We start from the raw sequence: 22156 nt of genomic DNA on the forward strand, positions 1-22156 counted from the left end.
TTTCCATGACTGAAATAAAAGAAAGAATGTTAAAGGAAGCCAGAGAGAAAGGGCAGGCCGCCTACAAAAGGAGCCCCATCAGGTTAACAGTGGACCTCTCAGATGAAATCCTACAAGCCAGAAGGGATTGGGGGCCTATATTCAACATTCATGAAGAAAAAAATCTTCCACTGAGAATTTCATATCCAGCCGAACTAAGCTTCCTAAGCAAAGGAGAAATAAGATACTTTACAGATAAGCAAATGTTGAGGCAGTTTGTTACCAAAAGATCTGCCTTATAAGAGATCTTGAAAGGAGCACTACATTTAGAAAAGAAAGACCATTACAAAAACACATTTAAGTACCAATGACACTATAAAGCAGTCACACAAGCCAGCATAGTAACCAGTTAACAACACAATGACAGGATCAAATCCACACATATTGATACTAACCTTGAATGTAAACAAGCTAAATGCCCCGCTTAAAAGGCACAGAGTGGCAAGCTGGATAAAAAAAACAAGATTCAGTGGCATGCTGTCTTCAAGAGATCCATCTCACATGTAATGACACCCATAAGCTCAAAATAAAGTGACGGCGGAAAATATACCAAGCAAATGGAAATCAGAAAAAAGCAGGGGTTGCAATCCTAATTTCAGACAAAACAGACTTTAAACCAACAAAGATAGAAAAAGATAAAGAAGGGCATTATATAATGGTAAAGGGTTCAATTCAACAAGAAGCCTAAATATACTAAATATATATGCACCCAACACAGGAGCACCTAGATTCATAAAGCAAGTTCTTAGAGACCAACAAATAAACTCAAAACTCCCACACAATACTAGCGAGAGATTTCAGCACTCCACTGACAGTATTAGAACATCAAGGAACAAAATTAACAAACATATTCAGGACCTGAACTCAACATTGGACCAAATGGATCTAATAGACCTCTACAGAACTCTCCACCCTAACCCAAGAGAATATACCTTCTTCTCACTGCCACATGGCAAATACTCTAAAATTGACCACATAATTGGACATAAAACAATCCTCAGCAAATGCAGAAGAACCAAAATAATATGAAACATACTCTAGGACTATAGCACAATAAAAATATAAGTCAAGATTTTAAAAATTGCTCAAAACCATGCAATTACATAGAAATTAAACAACCTGCTCCTGAATGACTTTTGGGTAAATAATGAAATTAAGGCAGAAATCAAGAAGTTCCCTGAAACTAATGAGAACAGAGATACAACTTGCTAAAATTTCTGGAACACATAAAACAGCGTTAACAGGACAGTTTATGGCACTAAACACCCACATTAAAAATTTAGCAAGATCTTGGCTGGGTGCAGTGGTTCATGCCTGTAATCCCAGCACTTTGGGAGGCCAAGGCAGGTGGATCACTTGAGCCCAGGAGTTGGAGATAAGCCTGGGAAACATGGTGAATCCCTGCCTCTACCCAAAATACAAAAATTAGCCAGTCTCATAACCTGGTCTCTAAATAAATAAATAGAATAAAAATTTTAAAAGTTAGAAAGATCTCAAATTAACCACCTAAAATTACAACTAGAGGAACCAGAAAAACAAAAGCAAACCAACCCCAAAGCTAACAGAAAACAAGAAATTACCAAAATCAGAGCTAAACTGAACAAAATTGAGACATGAAAGGACATACAAACCATCAACATATCCAGAAATTTGTTCTTTAAAAGAATAACTCAGATTGATAAACACTAGCTAAACCAATAAAGAAAAACGGAGAATATCCAAATAAACACAATCAGAAATGACAAAGGAGACATTACCAATGACCCCACAGAAATATAAAAAGAAAACCTCAAAGATTCTACAAACACCCCTATGAACACAACTAGGAAACAGAAGAAATGGATAATTTCCTGGAAACATACACCTCCCAAGACTGAACCAGGAATAAATTAAATCCCTGAACAGAACAATAATGAGTTCTGAAATTGAAGCAGTATTAAAAGGCCTTCCAACCATAAAAAGCTCAGGTCTAGATAGATTCACAGCCAAATTATATCTGATGTGTAAGTAAAAGATGGTACCAGTCCTACTAAAACTATTCCAAAAACTGAGGAGGAGGGACTCTTCCCCAACTCATTCTATGAGGCCAGTATCATCCTAATACCAAAGTCTGGCAGAGACACAACAAAATAAGAAAACTTCAGGCAAATATCTTTGATGAACATTGATACAAAAATCCTCAACAAAATACTAGCAAATTGAATCCAACAGCACTTCAAAAAGCTTATCCACCATAATCAAGTTGGTTTTATTATTGGGATGCAAGGTTGGTTCAACATATGTAAATCAATAAATGTGATTCAGCACATTAACAGAAGTAAAGATAAAACCCACACTATTACTTCAATAGATGCAGAAAAGGCTTTTGATAAAATTGAACATCACTTCATGTTAAAAACTCTCAATCAACTAGGTACTGAAGGAACATACCTCAAAATAATAAGAGCCATCTATGACAAATCCACAGCCAATATCATACCGGATGGGGAATAGCTGGAAGCACTCCCCTTGAAAACCGGCACAAGACAAGAATGCCCTCTCTTACCACTCCTATTCAACATTGTATTGGATGTCCTGGCTGGAGCAATCAGGCAAGAGCAAGAAATAGAGAGCATCTAAATAGGAAGAGAGGAAGTCAAACTATCCCTGTTTGCACATGACATGATTATCTATATAGAAAACCCCAGTCTCAGCCCAAAAGCTCCTTCACCACATAAACAACTTCAGCAAAATTTCAGGATACAAAATCAATGTACAAAAATTACTAGCATTCCTGTACACCAATGACAGTCAAGCAGAGAGCCAAATCAGGAATGCAATCCCATTCACAACTGCCACAAGAAGAATAAAATACCTAGGAATATAGGTAATCAGGAAAGTGAAAGATTTCCACAAGGAGAATTACAAAACAATGCTCAAGGAAATCAGAGATGACAGAAACAAATGGAAAAGTATTCCATGCTCATGAACAGGAAGAATCAGTATCATTAAAATGACCACACTACCCAAAGCAATTTATAGGTCGAATGCTATTCCTATCAAACTACCAATGACAATTCTTCACAGAATTTTTTTTTTTTAAATTCACATGGAACAAAAAAAAGAGTCCAAATAGCCAAGGCAATCCTATGCAAAGAGAACAAAGCTGGAGGCATCACGTTACCCAACTTCAAACTATAATCCAAACTGCAGTAACCAAAACAGCATAGTACTGGTAGAAAAATGGATACACAGACCAATGGAACAGTATAGAGAGCCCAGAAATAAGGCTGCACATCTATAACTGATCTTTGACAAAGCTGACAAAAACAAGCAATGGGGAAAAGATTCCCTATTCAATAAATGGTGTTGGGATAACTGGTTAGTCATATGCATAGGATTGAAGCTGGACCCCTTTCTTATACCATATACAAAAATCAACTCAAGATGGATTAAAGACTTAAATGTATAACTGCAAACTATAAAATCCCTAGAAGACAACCTAGGCAATACCATCCTGGACATAGAAACGAGCAAATATTTCATGACAAAGATACCAAAAGCTATCACAACAAAAGCAAAAATTGACAAGGGTGATCTAATTAAACTTAAGAGCTTCTGCACAGCAAAAGAAACTATCAACAGAGTAAACAGACAACCTATAGAATGGGAGAAAATATTTGCAAACTATGCATTTGACAAACATCTAATATAGAGCATCTATAGGGAACTTAAACAAATTTACAAGAAAAAAACAACCCAATTTAAAAGTGGGCAAAGGATATGAACAGGCACTTTTCTAAAGAAGACATACATGTGGCCAACAATCATACTTTAAAAAAGCATGATATCACTGATCATTCGAGAAATGCAAATCAAAACCACAATGAGACACCATTTCACAGCAGTCAGAATGGTTATTATTAAAAAGTAAAAAAATAACAGATGCTGACGAGGTTGTGGAGAAAAGGGAACACTGATACTGGTGGGAGTGGAAATTAGTTTAACCATTGTGGGAAGCGGTGTGGGGATTCCTCAAAGAGCTAAAAATAGAACTACCATTTGACCCAGCAATCTCATTACTAGGTATATACCCAGAGGAACATACATCAATCTACCATAAAGACACATACAGCACCATTCACAACAGCAAAGACACGGAATCAGCCTAAATGCCCACCAATGACAGATTGGACAAAGAAAATGTGGTACATATGTACCATGGAATACTATGCAGCCACTGAAAAGAAGGAGACCATAGCTTTTGTTGGAACATAGATGGAGCTGGATGCCATTATCCTTAGTAAAGTAACACAGAAACAGAAAACCAAATACCACACGTTTTCACGTATAAGTGGGAGCTAGATGATAAGAACTCACAGACACAAAGAAGACATTGGGGCCTACTTGAGGGTTAAGGGTGGGAGGAGGGTGAGGAGCAGAGAAAATAACCAATTTTTGCAATCTATCCACCTGACAAAGGGCTAATATCCAGAATCTACAAGGAACTTAAACAAATTTAGAAGAAACAAACCACCCCATCAAAAAGTGGGCGAAGGATATGAACAGACATTTCTCAAAAGAAGACATTTATGCAGTCAACAAACATGAAAACAACATCACTGGTCATTAGAGAAATGCTAATCAAAACCACAATGAGATACCATCTCACACCAGTTAGAATGGCGATCACTAAAAAGTCAGGAAACAATGCAGTGTGGTGATTCCTCAAGGATCTAGAACTAGAAATACCATTTGACCCAGCAATCCCATTACTGGGCATATACCCAGAGGATTATAAATCATTCTACTATAAAGACGCATGCACACTATGTTTACTGCGGCACTATTCACAATAGCAAAGACTTGGAACCAGCCCAAATGCCCATCAATGACAGACTGGATTAAGAAAATGTGGCACATATACACCATGGAATACTATGCAGCCATAAAAAAGGATGAGTTCATGTCCTTTGCAGGGACATGGATGAAGCTGGAAACCATCATTCCAATAGAAAACCAAACACTGCATGTTCTCACTCATAAGCGGGAGTTGAACAATAAGAACACATGGACACAGGGAGGGGAACATCACATACCGGGGCCTGTCAGGGTGTGGGCTAGGGGAGGGATAGCATTAGGAAAAATACCTAATGTAGATGACGGGTTGATGGTTACAGCAAACTACCACGGCACATGTATACCTCCGTAACAAACCTGCATGTTCTGCACATGTATCCCAGCACTTAAAGTATAATTAAAAAAAAAAAAAGAAAAATGATTAAAAAAACAATTTTCACTAGTTTTTCTGGGAACTGAATCCAGAGTTCTTTTCTGCACAGCGGAAGAAACTACCATCAGCATGAACAGGCAACCTACAGAATGGGTGAAAATTATTTTAAAACAACCAATCAAAGTCTCTAGAAATGGTCCATGAACATACAGCAACTTAGGAAACATTCAAGGTCATTTACTAAAAGAGATGGCCTAAAATAAAAGAAACACAAAATATGTATTAACCAATTGCAATGTATAGACTTTACTTGGATCCTGATTTAAATAAACAACATGTAAAACATGGCATTTATAACAATTTGAAATTTTGAATACTCACTAAATATTTTCTGACATTAAGAAATTTTTATTCTTTTTTTATGTGTGCTAGTGGTATTGTGGTTATCTTACAAATATTTATCCTTTAGAAGTATCATGGAAATATTCATAGATGAAATCATACATGAGAAATGCTTCAAAATAACGTCGGAGGTGAACAGTCAGTGGGATTATAGAATAAACAGATTGTCTATGAAGTAATTCTTGAAGCCGGGTGGCAGACAGGGGTTCGTTATATTGATCTTTGTATTTCTGTATATATTTGAAGTTGACTTTCCTATTACTTACTGCTTTAGCCTTGTAATCTTGATTCCTAAAGGGTGGGAATTTGTAAACTAAAGTGAGGTCAAACAGAGCAGCTAATGAACACATCATCACATTCCGATGTGTGGAGTTTTTAAGACTGAATCATCTATAAAACTGAGGGCACAGTTTGATAACACTATTTCCTGTTAATCTTCCCTAAATGAAATAATCAAATGTTTTTTATTCCGAAAAAAGTGCTCTGCAACAAAATGATTATTAAACCAAGAACATGTCCTTTTTTCACTTATACGCTGAATTCTGAAACATTTTCATGTTGATATTTATACTTTTTCAAAAATAACTTCCTTAGGAACCATTTAGTATGACTGTTGTTCAACTTCTATAGCTGTTCCTTTTAAATTGCTGATTGAGGTAAAATGAACACTTTTTAGTGGCTGCTGTCTTAGTCCTTTTGGGTGGCTATAACAAAGTATCTTAGACTGAGTAACTTAAAAACAATAGAAAGTTGTTTCTCACAGTTCTTGGTGGGGGGGATGGAAGTCCAAGATCAAGGCACCAACAGATTCAGTGCCTGATGAGGGCCCACTCTACTTCATAGATGCCACCTTCTAGACGTGTTCTCACATGGCAGAAGGGGCAAAAGAGCTCCCTCGGGTCTTATTTATAGAGAAACTAATCTCATTCATGAAGGAAACACTATCATGACCTAATCATCCCCAAAGTCTCTACCTCTTGATACTATTGCATTGGAGATTAGATTTCAATATATGGATTTTAGGAGGACACAGAAATTCAGACCAAAGCAGCTGTTCATTAAGTGCAAATCATGTGCCAGGCCCTCAGGAGTGGCATCTAAATTAGTTCACAATTTATAGATGCCTACAGTCTCAAGAAGACAAACTATAAGATAAAAAACAAAGTAAATAACTGCCAAGACAATAGAATACATTTTATGTAACTTTTTTTTCCAACTTAAAACACAATATTCAGAATTCCAAATCCCTTCCATCCTAGGTACTTTTTCAATTTTATTACATCCTGATTAACTCCCACCTCTGTTAAGGTAATAAGGGGGCATGAATTAGGAAAAGAGGAGAGAATAGGAAGAGGGCTCTAGTAACATCAAGGAACCAATGTATTTGTAAACGTTCATTCCCTTGGAAAATGTGGACTTTTGGTGTCTGTCATGCCAGGACACCATGATCCTTACCAGGCATGAACTGTTAGAGAGGGCCAGATACCAGACTCACATTCCCTCCCGAGGGAGTGCTCACATTGCCTCTGGGGTTCTTTATCATTAGGACTGCAGTCATAAAGCATGAAAAAGTTGAGAAGGTCTGATCTGTCTACAGTTAATTGTTTCTACTTCTCTCTTTTCTCCTCCAATCTGGCACAGAAAAAAAGGGTCATTAATGCCTGCTCTACACCTCACAGAACAGATTGTGTAGTGTAGCATTTTCATAATGTAGTTTGCTTTTTTCTTCTTTAGCTTGACTATTGGAAGATACTATGCAAAAGGGAAAAATAAGCTTTGATCTTATTTAGGATTGAGCCCATTAGTGATAATAAAATGAGTAAGGTTTGTATATAACACTGATGAGTGACAGTGTATATCTGTAGACAGATGGACATGAGTATCAACCGAATCAACAATGAATGAAAATGAAGTTTGGGATATAAATGACATTTGATTATTGGCCAACTACACAGACACATAGGTAGATAAGGTCATTCAGGAAGTAGCCTTCCTTTAAAAAAATATTGGTTTTACTATTCAATCAAAAGATTGAGAGCAGACAGTTTTTGGTGGTTGTTTGTTTTGAGATGGAGTTTTTCTCTATTGCCCAGGCTGGAGTGCAGTGGTGCAATCTTGGCTCACTGCAACCTCCCGCCTTCTGGGTTCAAGCTATTTTCCTGCTGAGCTCAGCCTCCTGAGTAGCTGGGATTACAGGTGCCTACCATCACGCCTGTTTAATTTTTGTATTTTTAGTAGAGACGAGGTTTTGCCATGTTGGCCAGGCTGGTGTTCAACTCCTGACCTCAAGTGATCTGGCCTCAGCCTCCCAAAGTGCTGGGATTACAGGTGTGAGCCACCACGCCTGGTAGAGAGCAGATACCTTTTAGCATAATGGTTAAAACACACAAAAAATTTTCACTGGTTTTACTGAATTACCTCAGGAAAAGTAATCACCAGACATAAGACTGAAATCAGACAATATATTTAATAAGTCATCAAGTTTTTATTGAACACCTAATATGTAAGTCATTTTCTTTTCCAGAATTCCTGCTCTTCCAGTTTTCACTATCTGGGGCGGTAGAATTTTACATAGTAAAATCATGTATTACAAATGGCCTATGAGTAATATGAGCTCCAGGTGGTTTGGGAGTACAAAACAGGAAATATTTGCTGTGGACTGCTCTGACAAGAATCCTGGGAAGAAGGGATTTGAGGTGGAAACAGAAGGATGGCTAAAACTTCTATAGGCATAAATTTCATAGATTTATAAATTTAACAAATACATATATGTATACATAGACATACACAGTATCTCTTATATGAAAGGTAATGTCCGAAGAGTCTGGGGACACAGAAGTAAACAAGGTAGAAATAATTCCTGAACCATCAGACAATGAATCAGACAATTATAATACAGTGTGACTAGTAATGTAACAGAACAGGGTGTTTGCAAAGTGCAGAGAAAGGGCTAATTCAGACAGTGAGTCAGATAAAAAGAGATGATGGTGGAGCAAAGAAGAGTCTTCCAAGTGGAGGGACAACTTACAAAAGGCCAGAGACAAGGAGGAGCCTGGTCTGCTTGGAGCTGCAGTCAAAGAGTTGTGCTAATACATCACTAGCCAAGTGTGGCTGCTGAACACTTAAAATGTAGCTAGTGCAACTGAGCAAATGAAATTAATTTTATTTAGTTTTAACTAAGTTAAATTTAAAAGTTGATAGCCGCTTCAATATAACTGGAACAACTTAGGTATGTGAGTCTATTTTTTCAAAGTAAATTTTACAAAATTTAAACACAGACAGAACATTTCTTATAAAAATTTAGCCTCACAGCCAGGCATGGTGGCTGACGGCTGTGATCCTAGCACTTTGTAAGGCCGAGGCTGGTGGATCACTTCAGGTCAGGAGTTTGAGACCAGCCTGGCCAACATGGTGAAACCCTGTCTCTACTGAAAATATAAAAATTAGCTGGGCATGGTGGCAGGCACCTGTAATCCCAGCTACTTGGGGGGCTGAGGCAGAATTGCTTGAACCCGGGAGGTGGAGGTTGCAGTGAGCCGAGATCATGCCACTGCACTCCAGCCTGGGAGACAGAGAATCCATCCCCAAAAAAAAAAAAAAAAAAAAAAAAAAAAATTTAACCTCTGAATTGAGATGTACTGTTAGTATAAAATATCTGATCCCAAAGGTTTAGTATTTGAAGAATAAAAATTTCATAATTTTTAAATATTACATCTCCATAACATTTTGGATATATTATATTAAAATATATTATAAATAATTTCAGCTGTTTTTTACTTTGTAAATGTGGCTCCTAGAAAATTTAAAATTACATATTGGCTCACATATTTCTATCAGACAGCGCTGATTTAGAGTGCCATGAGGTGTGGGAGGTGAGAAAGAGGCTAGAGTAAGTCAGAACATGCACGGCTTTGCAAGCCATATGTATTGGGAAGCTGTACATTCAAGATAGTACTGGCTGGAAGCCTACTAAATCCCAAGCATTAGTCTGGTCATTTAGCATATCAGTAAATGACAAGTTTCCTGCTGTCACAGAGGTTCTACATTTTGGAGGAAGTGTGTGTGTCGGGAGTTACAAAACAATAAACAAATATATACAAATACTAGAGTATGTAGAGAGAAGTTAAGAGCTATGGGAAAAACAAAAAAGCTGTGCTTGTAAGAGTCCTTAGGAGTACTTTGGGCATGGAGCGAAGGGCATGATCATCTGTTAAAATACGATGTTTGGGGTTGACCCACTAAGGTGATTTTGGAGCAAAGATCTGAAGGAGCTGCTGTAGTGAGGCCAGGTGGTTATCTGCTGGGAGAGTGTTCCAGGTAGAAGAAACACAAACCAAATACTCTAATGTTAAAGGCAGGAGGGGGCCTGGTGTATTCTTGGAAAAGGGCTGGAGCAGAGTGAGCGAGAGGACAGTAGTGAGAGGAAGTCAGAGAGATAGGAGGGCAAGTGCAAATCACATGGGGATTCACAGGCTATCATAAAGATGTGGGATTTTAATACAAGTGAAATAGCATTTTGTACAGATCATTCTGCCTTCCGGGGTGCTTGCTCTAGGGAACAAAAGTAGATACAGGACCTGTTAGGGGTTATTACAGTATCCAGGTGAGATGAGAGTGGCTCAGACTAGGTTGGAAGCAGTAGCTGTAATGAGGAATAGTCAGTATCTTGACATATTTGGATGGTAAATAAATTTTTCCTGGTTTTAATGTGGGTTTTGAAGAGAAGAGTCAAGGACTTCAAGTTTTTAGTCTGAGGAACTAGAAGGATGGAACTGCTAGACTGGGATGGGAAAGCAGGTGTAGGGGAAGTTGAGGAGTGACCACTAAGGAACAAGTGAAGATGGAGAAGTCCAAGGATTGAGCCCTAGGGCAGGCAACATTAAAAGATCAGGGAGAAGGCAAAAAATCAGCAAAGGAGACTAAGAAGCAGCAACCATCAATGAAGGAAGAAAATCAAGAGTGTGGTGTCCTTGGAAGCCAAGTAAAGAAAACTTATCAAAGAGGAGGAAGGGGTCAAGTGTATCAAATGCGGCTGATAGGAAACTAAGGGTTAAGTGTGAAAACTGACATGCAGTAAATCGGTGACCTTGAGAATCTTGTTGGTGCTGAAGATGGTGCACTGGCAAAATCTGAAATGAAGAGAACTAAGGAAAGACTGGAGAAGAGGAATTGGAGGCAGGAGAAACAATAACTCGAGGGATTTTATGCCGATGAAAAGCTTAAAAATGAGACAGCACATAGAATTGGGGTCAATAATTTTAATGGGAGAAATAAAGTATATTTGTGTGCTGAAAAAGTGATTCAATAATAAGGAGAAAAATGATTATGAAACGGGTAGTTACTAGACTGATGTCCTTACTAGGTGTGAGGTATGGGGTCTGGTGCATAAGAGAATGATCAGGGAGAAACATCTATGACAGTAGTTCTCAAAGTGGGACCAGCATCATCTGGGAACTTGTTGGAAATGCAAATTATCAGGCCATGCTCCAGATATCCTGAATCGGAAACTCTGGGGTGGTGCCATGCAACCTGTTTTAATAAGCCCTCCAGGTGATGACGATGCATGCTCCCGTTTGAGAAGCACTATCACAGATGGTAACAGGAGGGAAAACAGTTTGGGAGAGAGCAACAGAGGGGTTCTTGAAAGTGTTCTGCTGATGCTTCAGCTCTGTCTGTGAAGAGGGAACTAAAGTCACCTGCTGAAAGTGAACATGGGGAGGTGTTTGGGAGAGCTGATGAAGGGTTTTAAGTAGGAAAGAAATGTAATCAGATTTTTATTTACACAAATATTTGTTGAGTTTGTGCTAAATACAAGGAAAAGAGGCTCCTAAACTGATGAGTTAAAAAAACAACTCCCGCCTTTACAAAAGCTTACAGAACAGTGAGGAAGGCACATGTCTGTAAGAGAATGACAGCCCCTAAACAAAGTTCTCATTCAAGGCTTTCTCCTAAATAGTTAGATATACTTAACCCATTTAAGTATTACATATGTGGCACGGTTTTTTCAGTCCCTTCACTCTTCTCTTGGTGCTTTTTAGATAGTCATCCTCCTGAAAGCATTGTGCCCAGAACTGGATATAGTGCCCCAAGCACAACCTATCAGAAGTTAATGCCAAGAATCATATATTTTATCTCATGTTACATAAACTGCTATGAAGCTAGGTCTCCTCTAGTATCCATTCCTTAAAATATATCAATTAAAGGAACAGTTGCCTGTGGTGAAAAATTCAACCACTATAGAAAGGTATGAAGTAGACAGTTTAAGTCTCTTGATTCATCCCTCAGAAGCTATCAATAAGTTTCTTTCTAGAATCTTTCTGGAAATATAAAGTATAAACATCCTATCTATACATCACCACAAACTTATACTTATTTTACTCTATGTATTTTTGATTTCCCCTTTTGTCATGAACATTGTTCCATACTGGTGCATAAACAGATATCTGTTCTTTTTGACAACTGCACATTACTTATTTGAATTGATGTACCTTAGTTTATTTAAAACATCCTATGACACTGAGAATTTTAGCCATTCCCAAGCTTTTGCCTATAACAGTTCCAAGATGCATTTATAGCTGCAAAATATTTTCAGGTATCAAATGTAACCTGCTGTTCCAGCCTTTTTCAATCTTTTTGGTTAACAAATTCTGTATGTAAACAACTCAGGCTGTCGTTGTCTTTTTTTTTTTTTGAAGTTTATTTTTATGTTAAAAATATATGTTTGTAAATGTGTCAAAATTAACCAAGCCCTGATACCTGACAAGACTTACAAGAAAGGAAAATCGCAGACCAATCTGTCTCATGAGCATAGATGCAAAAATCAAACAAAATATTTGCAAACCGAATCCAGCATTATATAAAGGGGATAACATATCATGACTAAGTACGGTTTATATCAGGAATGCAAGATCAGTTTAACATTAAAGAATCTACATTAACAAAATAAAAGAGAAAAGTCAAGATTCTCTCAACAGATGCAGGAAAAAGTACTTGGTGAAATTCAACATGTATTCATGACACTCTTGGCAAAATAGGAATAAAAGGGATCTTCAATCTGATAAAAACATGAAACGGAAAAAACCTATAGCTAACATATTTTAATAGTGAAAAACTAGACGCTATCCTCTGCTGTTGAGAATAAGACAAGAATAACAAGTCACACACCGCTTCTATTCAACATTAGGTTGAAGGTCCTAGCCATTATGACAAAGCAAGAAGAAACAAAAGGTAAACTGTTGTTATTCATATATGACATGATTGTGTACACAAGGTATCCCTAAGGCACTTGCAATAAAATAAAAATAAGAACTACTACTGAACTAAGTGAATTTAATAAGATTACAGAATATAAAGTCAATATACAAAAATAAAACATATTTCTGTATACCAGCAATAAACTTAAAAATGAAATTAAAGTACTATTTACAATAACATTTCCACAAAATATTTAGGAATACATTTAACAAAAGATATACAAGAGTTCTTCACTAAAACTACAAAATATTGCTGAGATAAATTTTAAAAGGCCCAAATAAATGCAGAAACATACCATGTCCATCGATTGAAAGGTTCAATATTGTCAATTCTTCCCAAATCGACCTAAAAATTCAGTGCCATTCCAGCAGATTTTTTCTTAAAGAAAAATGGACAAGCTTAATATAAACTTTATAAAGAAAGGACCTATAGCCAAAACAATCTTGGAAAAGATTGCAAAGCTTAACAATACTTAATTTCAAGACACCATAAAGCCACAATAATCAAGACAGTAGGGTACTGGCATAAGAAGAGACACATAGATAAATGACATAAACAGATCATCCAGATCCACAGATAAACAGTAAATTTTGACAAGGGCACACAGGTAATTAAATAAGTAGGCAAGGTAATAAAATGAGTAGTCAAAATTAAATGATTTTGACAAGGGCACACAGGTAATTAAATGAGTAGGCAAAGATTTCTTGGAACACACAAAAAGCACCAACCATAAAAAAAATTGATAAACTAGGCTTCGTCAAAATGAAAAACTTGTTCTTTGAAAGATATAATTAAGAAAATGAAAAGGCAAGCTAAAGACTAAGAATAGTCACAACACACATAGCTGAAAAAGAGTGTATCCAGAATATATAAACAATTCTTACTATTCAATAATAAAACAAAACAATCTAATTTTTTAATAAACAAAAATATTTGTACAGATAGTTCATGAAATATGTGAATGGCCAATAAGCACATGAAAAGAAGTTCAACATCTTTAATCAGAAAAATGCAAATCAAAACCACAATGAGATATCAAAATATACCCAATAGAATGGCTAAAATTAAAAATGCTGACAATACCAAGCTTTGTCAAGAATTGTTACAAATTACTGGTGGGAGTATAGGCATTTGCACAAGTGAAAATACGTTCACAAAAAGACTTGTAATTTCATGCTTATAGCAGCTTTATTCATAAAATTCCTCAAATGGAAAAAATTCAAACATTCATCAACAGGTGAATAGATAATCAAATTGTAAGATAGGCATATGACAGAATACTACTAGGCAATAAAAAGGGCACAAGCTACAGATGCATGCAACATGAGTGAATCTTCAAAACAAAGAAATAATGCATGCCGAGATTGTCTTTCTGAAGAAATTCCCCTCATGCTTTGGGATCCCGAGGTTCTCAAAGGCATAGCTGGCGACAGGCCCTGAAACAGCTTCTTCTGGACTACCCTACTAGTCTTGGTAGATTTCCTCGATCTTTGGCATTCCTTCTTTTCTTCCATGGTCTTCATTTACTGCTGTCCTTCTTGCCTATCTTGAATTATTCTATACTATTATGAGGAGAACACAGGTTCTTCCATCCTGGAACTTCAGTTCTTTGCCTTGCTGGGCCAATACATACATTGAGCCAGATTGTGTGCACACTGGTAGTTCCAAGGTGCAACAATCTTCTAAACATTTGAGGAGTGTATTAGTCCGTTCTCATGCTGCTGTAAAGGATTGCCCATGACTGGGTAATTTATAAAGGAAAGAGGTTTAATTAACTCACAGTTCCACATAGCTGGGAAGGCCTCAGGAAACTTACAATCATGGCAGAAGGGGAAACAAACATGTCCTTCTTCACATGATGGCAGGAAGAAGTGTTGAGCAAAAGGGGGAAAAGCCCCTTATAAAACAAACAGGTCTTGTGAGAACTCATTATCATGAGAACAGCAGTGTGGGGGTAACCACCCCCATGATTCAATTACCTCCCACTGGGTCCCTCCCACAACATGTGGGGATTATGGGAACTACAATTCAAGATGAGATTTGGGTGGGGACACCGCCAATCCTTATCAAGGAGGGACTCTGCAAATGTGGCAAGAACTCCTCATTTCGTGACTTCCTAACCCATCAGATACTCCTTGAAACCTTATCAAATTGTTTCACTGGATAAGTGCTGGCTAAATGCTTGTTGAGAAAATTAAAAACATGTTCAGGCCACTGTCACAAGAATGAATAATTATTTGGAAAATAGGTGTTGGTGGGGCCACAACCATGCCCCTGAGGTAGCAGCCAGAGAAGCGGCTCCAGGAGCATCCTGTGGATGCCAGAGCAGGCTCACGTGGCACCTGCAGGGCAGCTGGCTCAGGGCAGGTTGGAGGTCACCTTAGTCACTCCCTCTTCAGGGAAGTTCACTGTCCTCCACTCCTGAGGGTGCCACCGTACTGGAGTTTCCTTCCTTGAAACAAGCCATGGTAGCTACCTCCAGCCCTGCACAGCAACTTGTGCTAGCGAAGGGGGCAGTGAACAGGGGCCAGGTCACAAGGACCATGACCCTCAGGGACCACAGGGCCAGGATGTCATTCTCAAAACCATGAAAATCAATGCCAAACATAACAGCAGATTATAAGGCCAACAAAGACTTCTACGTACATGCAAATCTATTAATCACTAAGGGCTAAGTCACTAAACTACAGCTTTCCCATGATGCTCACCATCCATCCTTTGTGGAAACCAAAATGCTCACAACTGACCATGGTGTTCACTTAATATACTAGCTTAAATTAAAAAAAAAAAAAAAATTAGTACAGCATCACAAGTGAGAAGTGTTCCAAGAAGTGTTCTTCCAACAATATCCTCAAGCATAAGGTATGAGGAAAGTTATATTGGCTTTGCATAAGGAGTGAATGATTGAGAACAAAGAAAAGAGTATACTGAATTCATTTGGTTAGTCTGAAAATGATGTTGCTAGAGAAGGCTATTTAATCAAGAAAAGTACCTCTGCAAGTTGGAGAGAACTGTACTTTCTGAACATAGCAAGAAAAATGCCCACATTTTTGCCCTGACATTCTTAGACACCTACTAAGAATGAGGAAAAGTAAGGTACCATCTATGTATCATATTGTGGTGAAAACAATCACAGGTTACAGAGCTAGAGAAGCCTGGGTTCAGGTTCATTAAGTTCTCTGTGGATTGCTAATGGATAACCAGAGTTGAAATTTAATACTACATCAGGGAGTCCAAGGGTCATAATCATACTTAACCCAAATGGCTCACACTAATGAGTCATATTAATACTGGAGGGTAACTGTTTTGTTTACAATTAGCAGCTTATTATCTTGAAGTCAATCTCAGAGACACAAACAAACACATTGACTTTACAAACTCTTTAAATAAAAGGTTCTGTATCTTGATCCTGAAGTATCCTGTAATAGCCTACAGTGAAAAGAAAATAATTCTGAGGAAAAAGGTCTCCCCATGATAAAAAACTGAAGAAAACAAAAAGCATTTCACTCTTTTTTTTTTTTTTGAGACTGAGTCTTACTCTGTTGCCCAGGCTGGAGTGCAGTGGCACAAGCTCGTCTCACTGCAAGCTCTGCTCACTGCAAGCTCCACCTCCCAGGTTCACACCATTCTCCTGCCTCAGCCTCCTGAGTAGCTGGGACTACAGGCGCCCGCCACCACGCCCGGCTAATTTTTTGTATTTTTAGTAGAGACGGAGTTTCAACGCATTAGCCAGGATGGTCTCGATCTCCTGACCTTGTGATCCACCCGTCTCGGCCTCCCAAAGTGCTGGGATTACACGGGTGAGCCACTGTGCCCGGCCAACAAAAAGCATTTCTATAAAATAACAATAAAAAAAGAGTTAAAAAAGCAAGCTTCCACTTTATTAAAAAGCAAAAATTACCAACTCGTATAAAATAATGTAACTCACAAAAAGGAGAATCAAACATTACTTTTTAAAATATCAGACACCATAAAATGTGCATTTAGTCTTTTAAATAGTTAAACTTTCAGTTAAACTATTAAACACCTAGCTTTTCTCAGAAAGCTGTTGCAAACCCAAGTACTGTTCTGACTGTACAGAAATCAATGATCCTCTTCTTTAGCAGAATAAAGATGTAACTCCCTTAAATGACATTCACCTTAATATTACCAACTTAAATTCTGCTTCATTACCAGAAACCATGTTTTCAAGAACTGGATCTTTCTAAATCCACTTTTATTTTTACAACAACTTTACTATTTGATTATATTCACTGTAGAAAAATGTGAAGACACAGAAAGATTCAAATAAAATAAAAATTATCCCAGTATCCCTCCCCCAAATACAATAACAAGGTTATATATATTTCTTTCTAGTTTTTTTGTATATTTACATAGCATTTTAAAGCAAAACTAGTACTATAAAATGCTACCATATCCTTTTTTCACTTCATATATAGAGCAATCATGTCTTTTTAGGACATTAAAATATGCAAAAAGGATTTTCAGTTGGCTGATTCACAATCTAATTATAACTAAGACATAATTTACCTCCAATTGCAGGGGATTCAGATTGTTTCAATTATTTATTATTATAACTATCATTATTAAACACCTTCTTTATATATAATTCTTTGTATGCATCTCTGATATGGTTTTAAAGAGAAATTCCTAGATGTAGAGTTCCCAGCACGAAGTACGTCCATATTGTTAAGTCTTTTGATGCATTTTACCAAATTGCCCTCCAGAAATACTGTACCAATTTACAGTCGCATCAATAAATAACCAAAGAGTCCCATTTCTTCCTCACATTCTTTGGCAGTATAGGAAAGTAGAGATTACCCTCCACCCTTTATTGTTGCAAATTTAATAGGGGGAGAAGAGAATGGTGGGGTTTTTTTTCCCCTTAAAATGTAATATTTTTTCCCACATGTTTACTAGTCATTTGCTTTTCTTCTGTATTTTGAAGTTGTCTAAATCATTCAGGAGTCTCTAATACACACAATGTCTTGTCTTTCTTACAACATACTCTTTGATAGGCAAGGGCATGAAAGCTGCATGTCTTTCCCATATTTTTTTCAAGTTAAGCAGGAATTCCCAAAATGACTGGAATTAGAATGTCTTCTTTTCTCCTGGGCAGCCATGCTACTTTAATGTCTTGGTAATAAAACAGAAAACTGGGCCATATTCTGAAAGGAAGAAAGGAGGCAGTGATATTCACATGTTGGTGTAATTACTGAGATGTTTGTTTAAAAAAAAACAGATTTTGATTTTCTAGATCAAAGTGAGGACGCAGGAAACATACACTTTAAATAAATTCTACAGATAACTTTCAAGTTCACTAACCAGATGTGGAACTTCGGGTACTCTAAACTCTTGGTTCCTCACCTCCCTTTCCTGTAAAGTGAGGTTAATAATGCTTATCTCAGAGCATTGTTCTGATAATCACTTATTGCCACACCAGCCCCCAGCCTGGATTATTGTTTATGCAACCTCTATCCCTTATCCTTACCCCACTGTAAGAAATCATTGAAATTTTTATGTGTCTATATCTCCAAACACCATAGGATCATCATCACAACTCTTTATCTTTGCAAACCAGACCTTGACATATAGCAGGTGCTAAGTGTTTCTGAAATGACTTAGTGAGCGAATGAATGATACACATTTCAGTGCTAACAATACTACCCCAGAAAAAGGGATTATTAGTATGGTGTTCCTTAATGCTGTAGCATGAAGACCAAGATTCTCAGTTTTGTCTAGAGCAGGAATTCCTCATTTTCTCTCTTTAGGTTTTATATGTGTGTGTGTGTATGTATGTATGTGTGTATATATATACACATATATATAAAATCCTCCTTTGAAAATCCGATGAAAGCTACGTAAACTAATCCTCTTTAAAAATGCATACAAATAAAATCACACAATTTTACAATTTCAGAAGCTCCAGGAAAGGAGAACACTGATTTCTACTCTTCAAGCATTTTTACTTAAAAATAAAGCTAAAACAGTAAATATATTATTTGAGAAATTAACTTCAAGCTTTTGAAAGACTATGGTCAAAGTGGGGTTAGTTGGGAGACTTAAAAAAAATAAACTTGGCTGGGTGCAGTGGCTCATGCCTGTAATCCCAGCACTTTGGGAGGACAAAGCGGGTGGATCACGAGGTCAGGAGTTCAAGACCAGCCTGACCAACATGATGAAACCATGTTGGTCATCTACTAGGTTTAGTCTCTACTAAAAATATAAAAACTAGCTGGGCATGGTGGTCCATGCCTGTAATCCCAGCTACTCAGGAGACTGAGGCAGAAGAATCGCTTGAACCAGGGAGGCAGAGGTTGCAGTGAGCTGAGATCGTGCCACTGCACTCCAGCCTGGGTGACAGAATGAGACTCCGTCTCAAACAAACAAACAAATAAACAAATAAACTTCTATGACATTTTGCTAACAATAGTACAAGTAGGAGTCACATTTCTGGCAAACCAACATGCGTTTTTTAATGCAAGCTCCAGTTGTGCCATTTGACTGCACTCAAATGTATTTTTTCCCTTTTAATTCTAATAATAAGGGTTTCCTGCATCTCTATATATTATGATAAAACACTTCATGGGGGAAAGGAGTATCATTTATTCATTAAATAACATTTAGCTCCTAGGTATACAGTGTTGAAACCAACAGATTTGTTTCTTAGTAGGAAAGATAAGCTACAAATTCCAACATTCTTGACCGTCAGTCCTAACTGCTGAGAGACACCTTAGTTACAGTGGTGTGCTGGATCCTGTTCGTACCAGCTTGCAAGAGCTGACTGTGTGTATCACTTCTCAACTCATCAGCGGCTTCACATTAGTAGTGTGAAACTGGCCGTACTGGAGCACTTGTACCACGTAAATTAGCAAACATTACAAATCAAGGCTCTGCCATGCCCAGTGATTGGCAGTCACTTACCACCATACAACGTCCTCATTATACTAAAACTGTGGCTCTCTCATTACAGAGCTCCTAGGTGGTAATTCAGGTAAGGAGGGCTTAGATCAACCTTTCAAATCCTCTCTCCACCACTACCAGAAGACCCAAAAGTACAGGTGTATTCTAGGAGACTTCGGGGTATGGTCCTCTTTGGATAGTAGGGGAATGCAATATCTGATCAGTTTGAGGCAAGTCTTTCCCTATGTGGTTAAGAAGAGTCACAAAGTGCTCAAAGAAAAATCATGCAACTCCGAGTTTATCAGTTAGTTTAAATTATATTCTGAGAATACTAGAGTTGGTTTATCATTAATTACTGTTTAGTTTGATGCATGATTAACCTTAAGCAGATATTTTCTGGCACCATTTTGGTACTATTGTCAGAGTTTTGGCTTTAAAGGATTGCCACAAATTTGAATGGATCTGCCAAAGAGAAAATAGCTTTGTCAACAATGTAAGCGATATGCAGAGAAAGCACTATCAATCTTCTGAAGTAAGACTTAGGGATACTACAGAGCAGGGCAATGTGAAGAATCTGGTACACGAGATAATAAAACTCTCTCAACCCTAGCTTTCAATGGTCTTGCACTACCAGCCAGAAAATAAGACTACTCAATTTCACAAGTGGTTGGTATGGTAGTAGTAGATGTCACAAAAACTTGTTGAAAACATCTAGGCTGGCATAAAATACATGAGGACCAAAGGTGAAATGCAAGTAAGAAAAGAAGACAATAGAGAGTCTACAGACATGCCTGATTGTCCATGGCTGACACTTACCTTCAGGTTATGGAGGGTTTCTGACCATTCTGTGGACCCTATCTGAGGTATGGTAGTGAGCAGTAAGCTTTTGGCTTTATTAGCATTTTCTTTCAGGGTCTTTAAGACCCGGTCCACCGAAACCTAGAGAAACAATAGCACTGGAGGTTACTAGAACTTAAAATTCCACTGCTTGTCATAAAACATTTTTCTGAGTTCCAGCCTTGCTACAGCCTAAATGTTTGTGTCCCCTCAAATTTATCTGCTGAAACCTAATCCTCAATGTAGGGTATTTGGAGGTTGGGCGTTTGGGAGGCAATTAGGTCATGAAGGCAGAGTCCTCGTGGATAGGATTAGTGACCTTACAAAAGAGGCCCCAGTGCTATTCTTCAAGGGCCCCTTCCACCGTGAGAGGTTCCAGTGAGAAGATGGCTGTCTATGAGAAAGTGGGCTCTCACTAGACACCAAATGTGCCAGTCCCTTGATCTTGGACTTCTCAACTTACAGAAATGTGAAAAATAAACTTGTTATTCAGAAGCCACCCATGCTATGGTATTTTGTTACAACAGTCCAGACAGACTAAGAAAAACCTGACTTGTGAAGTCTGTTTATTCTACGTTTAAACCTCTGAGTTTAAGCTCTGCATTTATCAAGATGGTCTTAGTCCTAGCAGGGAGGTCCTAGAGAAACTCAGTGACATCTCTGAAAAGCACTGATGAATTCTGATATGGTTTGGATTTGTGTCCTCACCAAATCTCGTGTCGAATTGTGGGAGGTGGGGCCTGGTGGGAGGCGGTTGGATCATGGGGTTGGATTTCTCACGAATGGTTTAGCAGCATCCTCAGGTGCTGTTTTACTGATAGTGAGTTCTTGTGAGATCTGATTGTTTAAAAGTGTACAGCACCTCTCCTCTCACTCTCTCTTGCTCCTGCTCCCACCATGTGAGATGCCTCGCTCCTTTTGCCTTCCAACATGATTGGAAGTTTCCTGAGGCCTCCCCAGAAGCTGAGCAGATGCCAGCATCACATGTCCTGTACAGCATGTAGAACCATAAGCCAATTAAACCTCTTTTCTTTATAAATTACCCAGTTTTAGGTATTTCTCCATAGCAATGTGATAACAGACTAATACAGATTTCAATATGGTATCTGAGAAAATATCTCAGATGTATAATGGGTTAATATGGTCTAGAAAGATGTGGCTGTTCTCTTCATGTCCACAGCCAAAGGGATGACAATGTTAAAACTGTTGCTACACTGGAAAACCAAACAGGTACGTTTCTCCTTAGAAAATTATTCCAGCTAATAAAGAAAAATATTATGGAATTAAAATACCACCATTTTTATGGCTCCCAGTGAATTAATGGATTGGCTGCTAACATCACAAACCGAACCAAACAAACAAAATCCCAAATAAGCCACTCATTATGTGCTTCCTGATGAAAAAATAAAATGCTACCTTAAGACACCTGAATCTGATTAAATTTCTAAATCTAGCTACCAATTTATAGACAATACAGAGGACAGAGAAGCCTATTAAACTACTCCAAGG

The 22156-nt window shown here is 37.8% G+C and overlaps 1 protein-coding gene across 6 annotated transcripts in view; it reads right to left on the reverse strand.

Moving 5' to 3' along the window:
- MTAP (methylthioadenosine phosphorylase) overlaps positions 1-22156 on the reverse strand; it is a 136619-nt gene that overhangs the window by 58524 nt on the left and 55939 nt on the right. For 2 of the 6 annotated variants that reach the window (XM_004047876.5, XM_055351512.2), the window contains exons 7-8: positions 20627-20749; positions 14077-18075 (exon numbers count right to left, since the gene is read on the reverse strand). The exons of 2 other annotated variants lie outside the window; for them this stretch is intronic. In XM_004047876.5, coding sequence (XP_004047924.1) covers positions 18037-18075; positions 20627-20749 — 162 coding nt within the window. In that variant the 3' untranslated portion in view covers positions 14077-18036. Of the gene's footprint in view, positions 1-14076; positions 18076-20626; positions 20750-22156 lie in introns of those variants that run through there. 2 more of the 6 variants (XM_063696324.1, XM_063696323.1) reach the window with 1 other exon arrangement.

This window comes from Gorilla gorilla, chromosome 13, assembly GCF_029281585.2.
Source record: "Gorilla gorilla gorilla isolate KB3781 chromosome 13, NHGRI_mGorGor1-v2.1_pri, whole genome shotgun sequence".
NCBI lineage: Eukaryota > Metazoa > Chordata > Mammalia > Primates > Hominidae > Gorilla > Gorilla gorilla.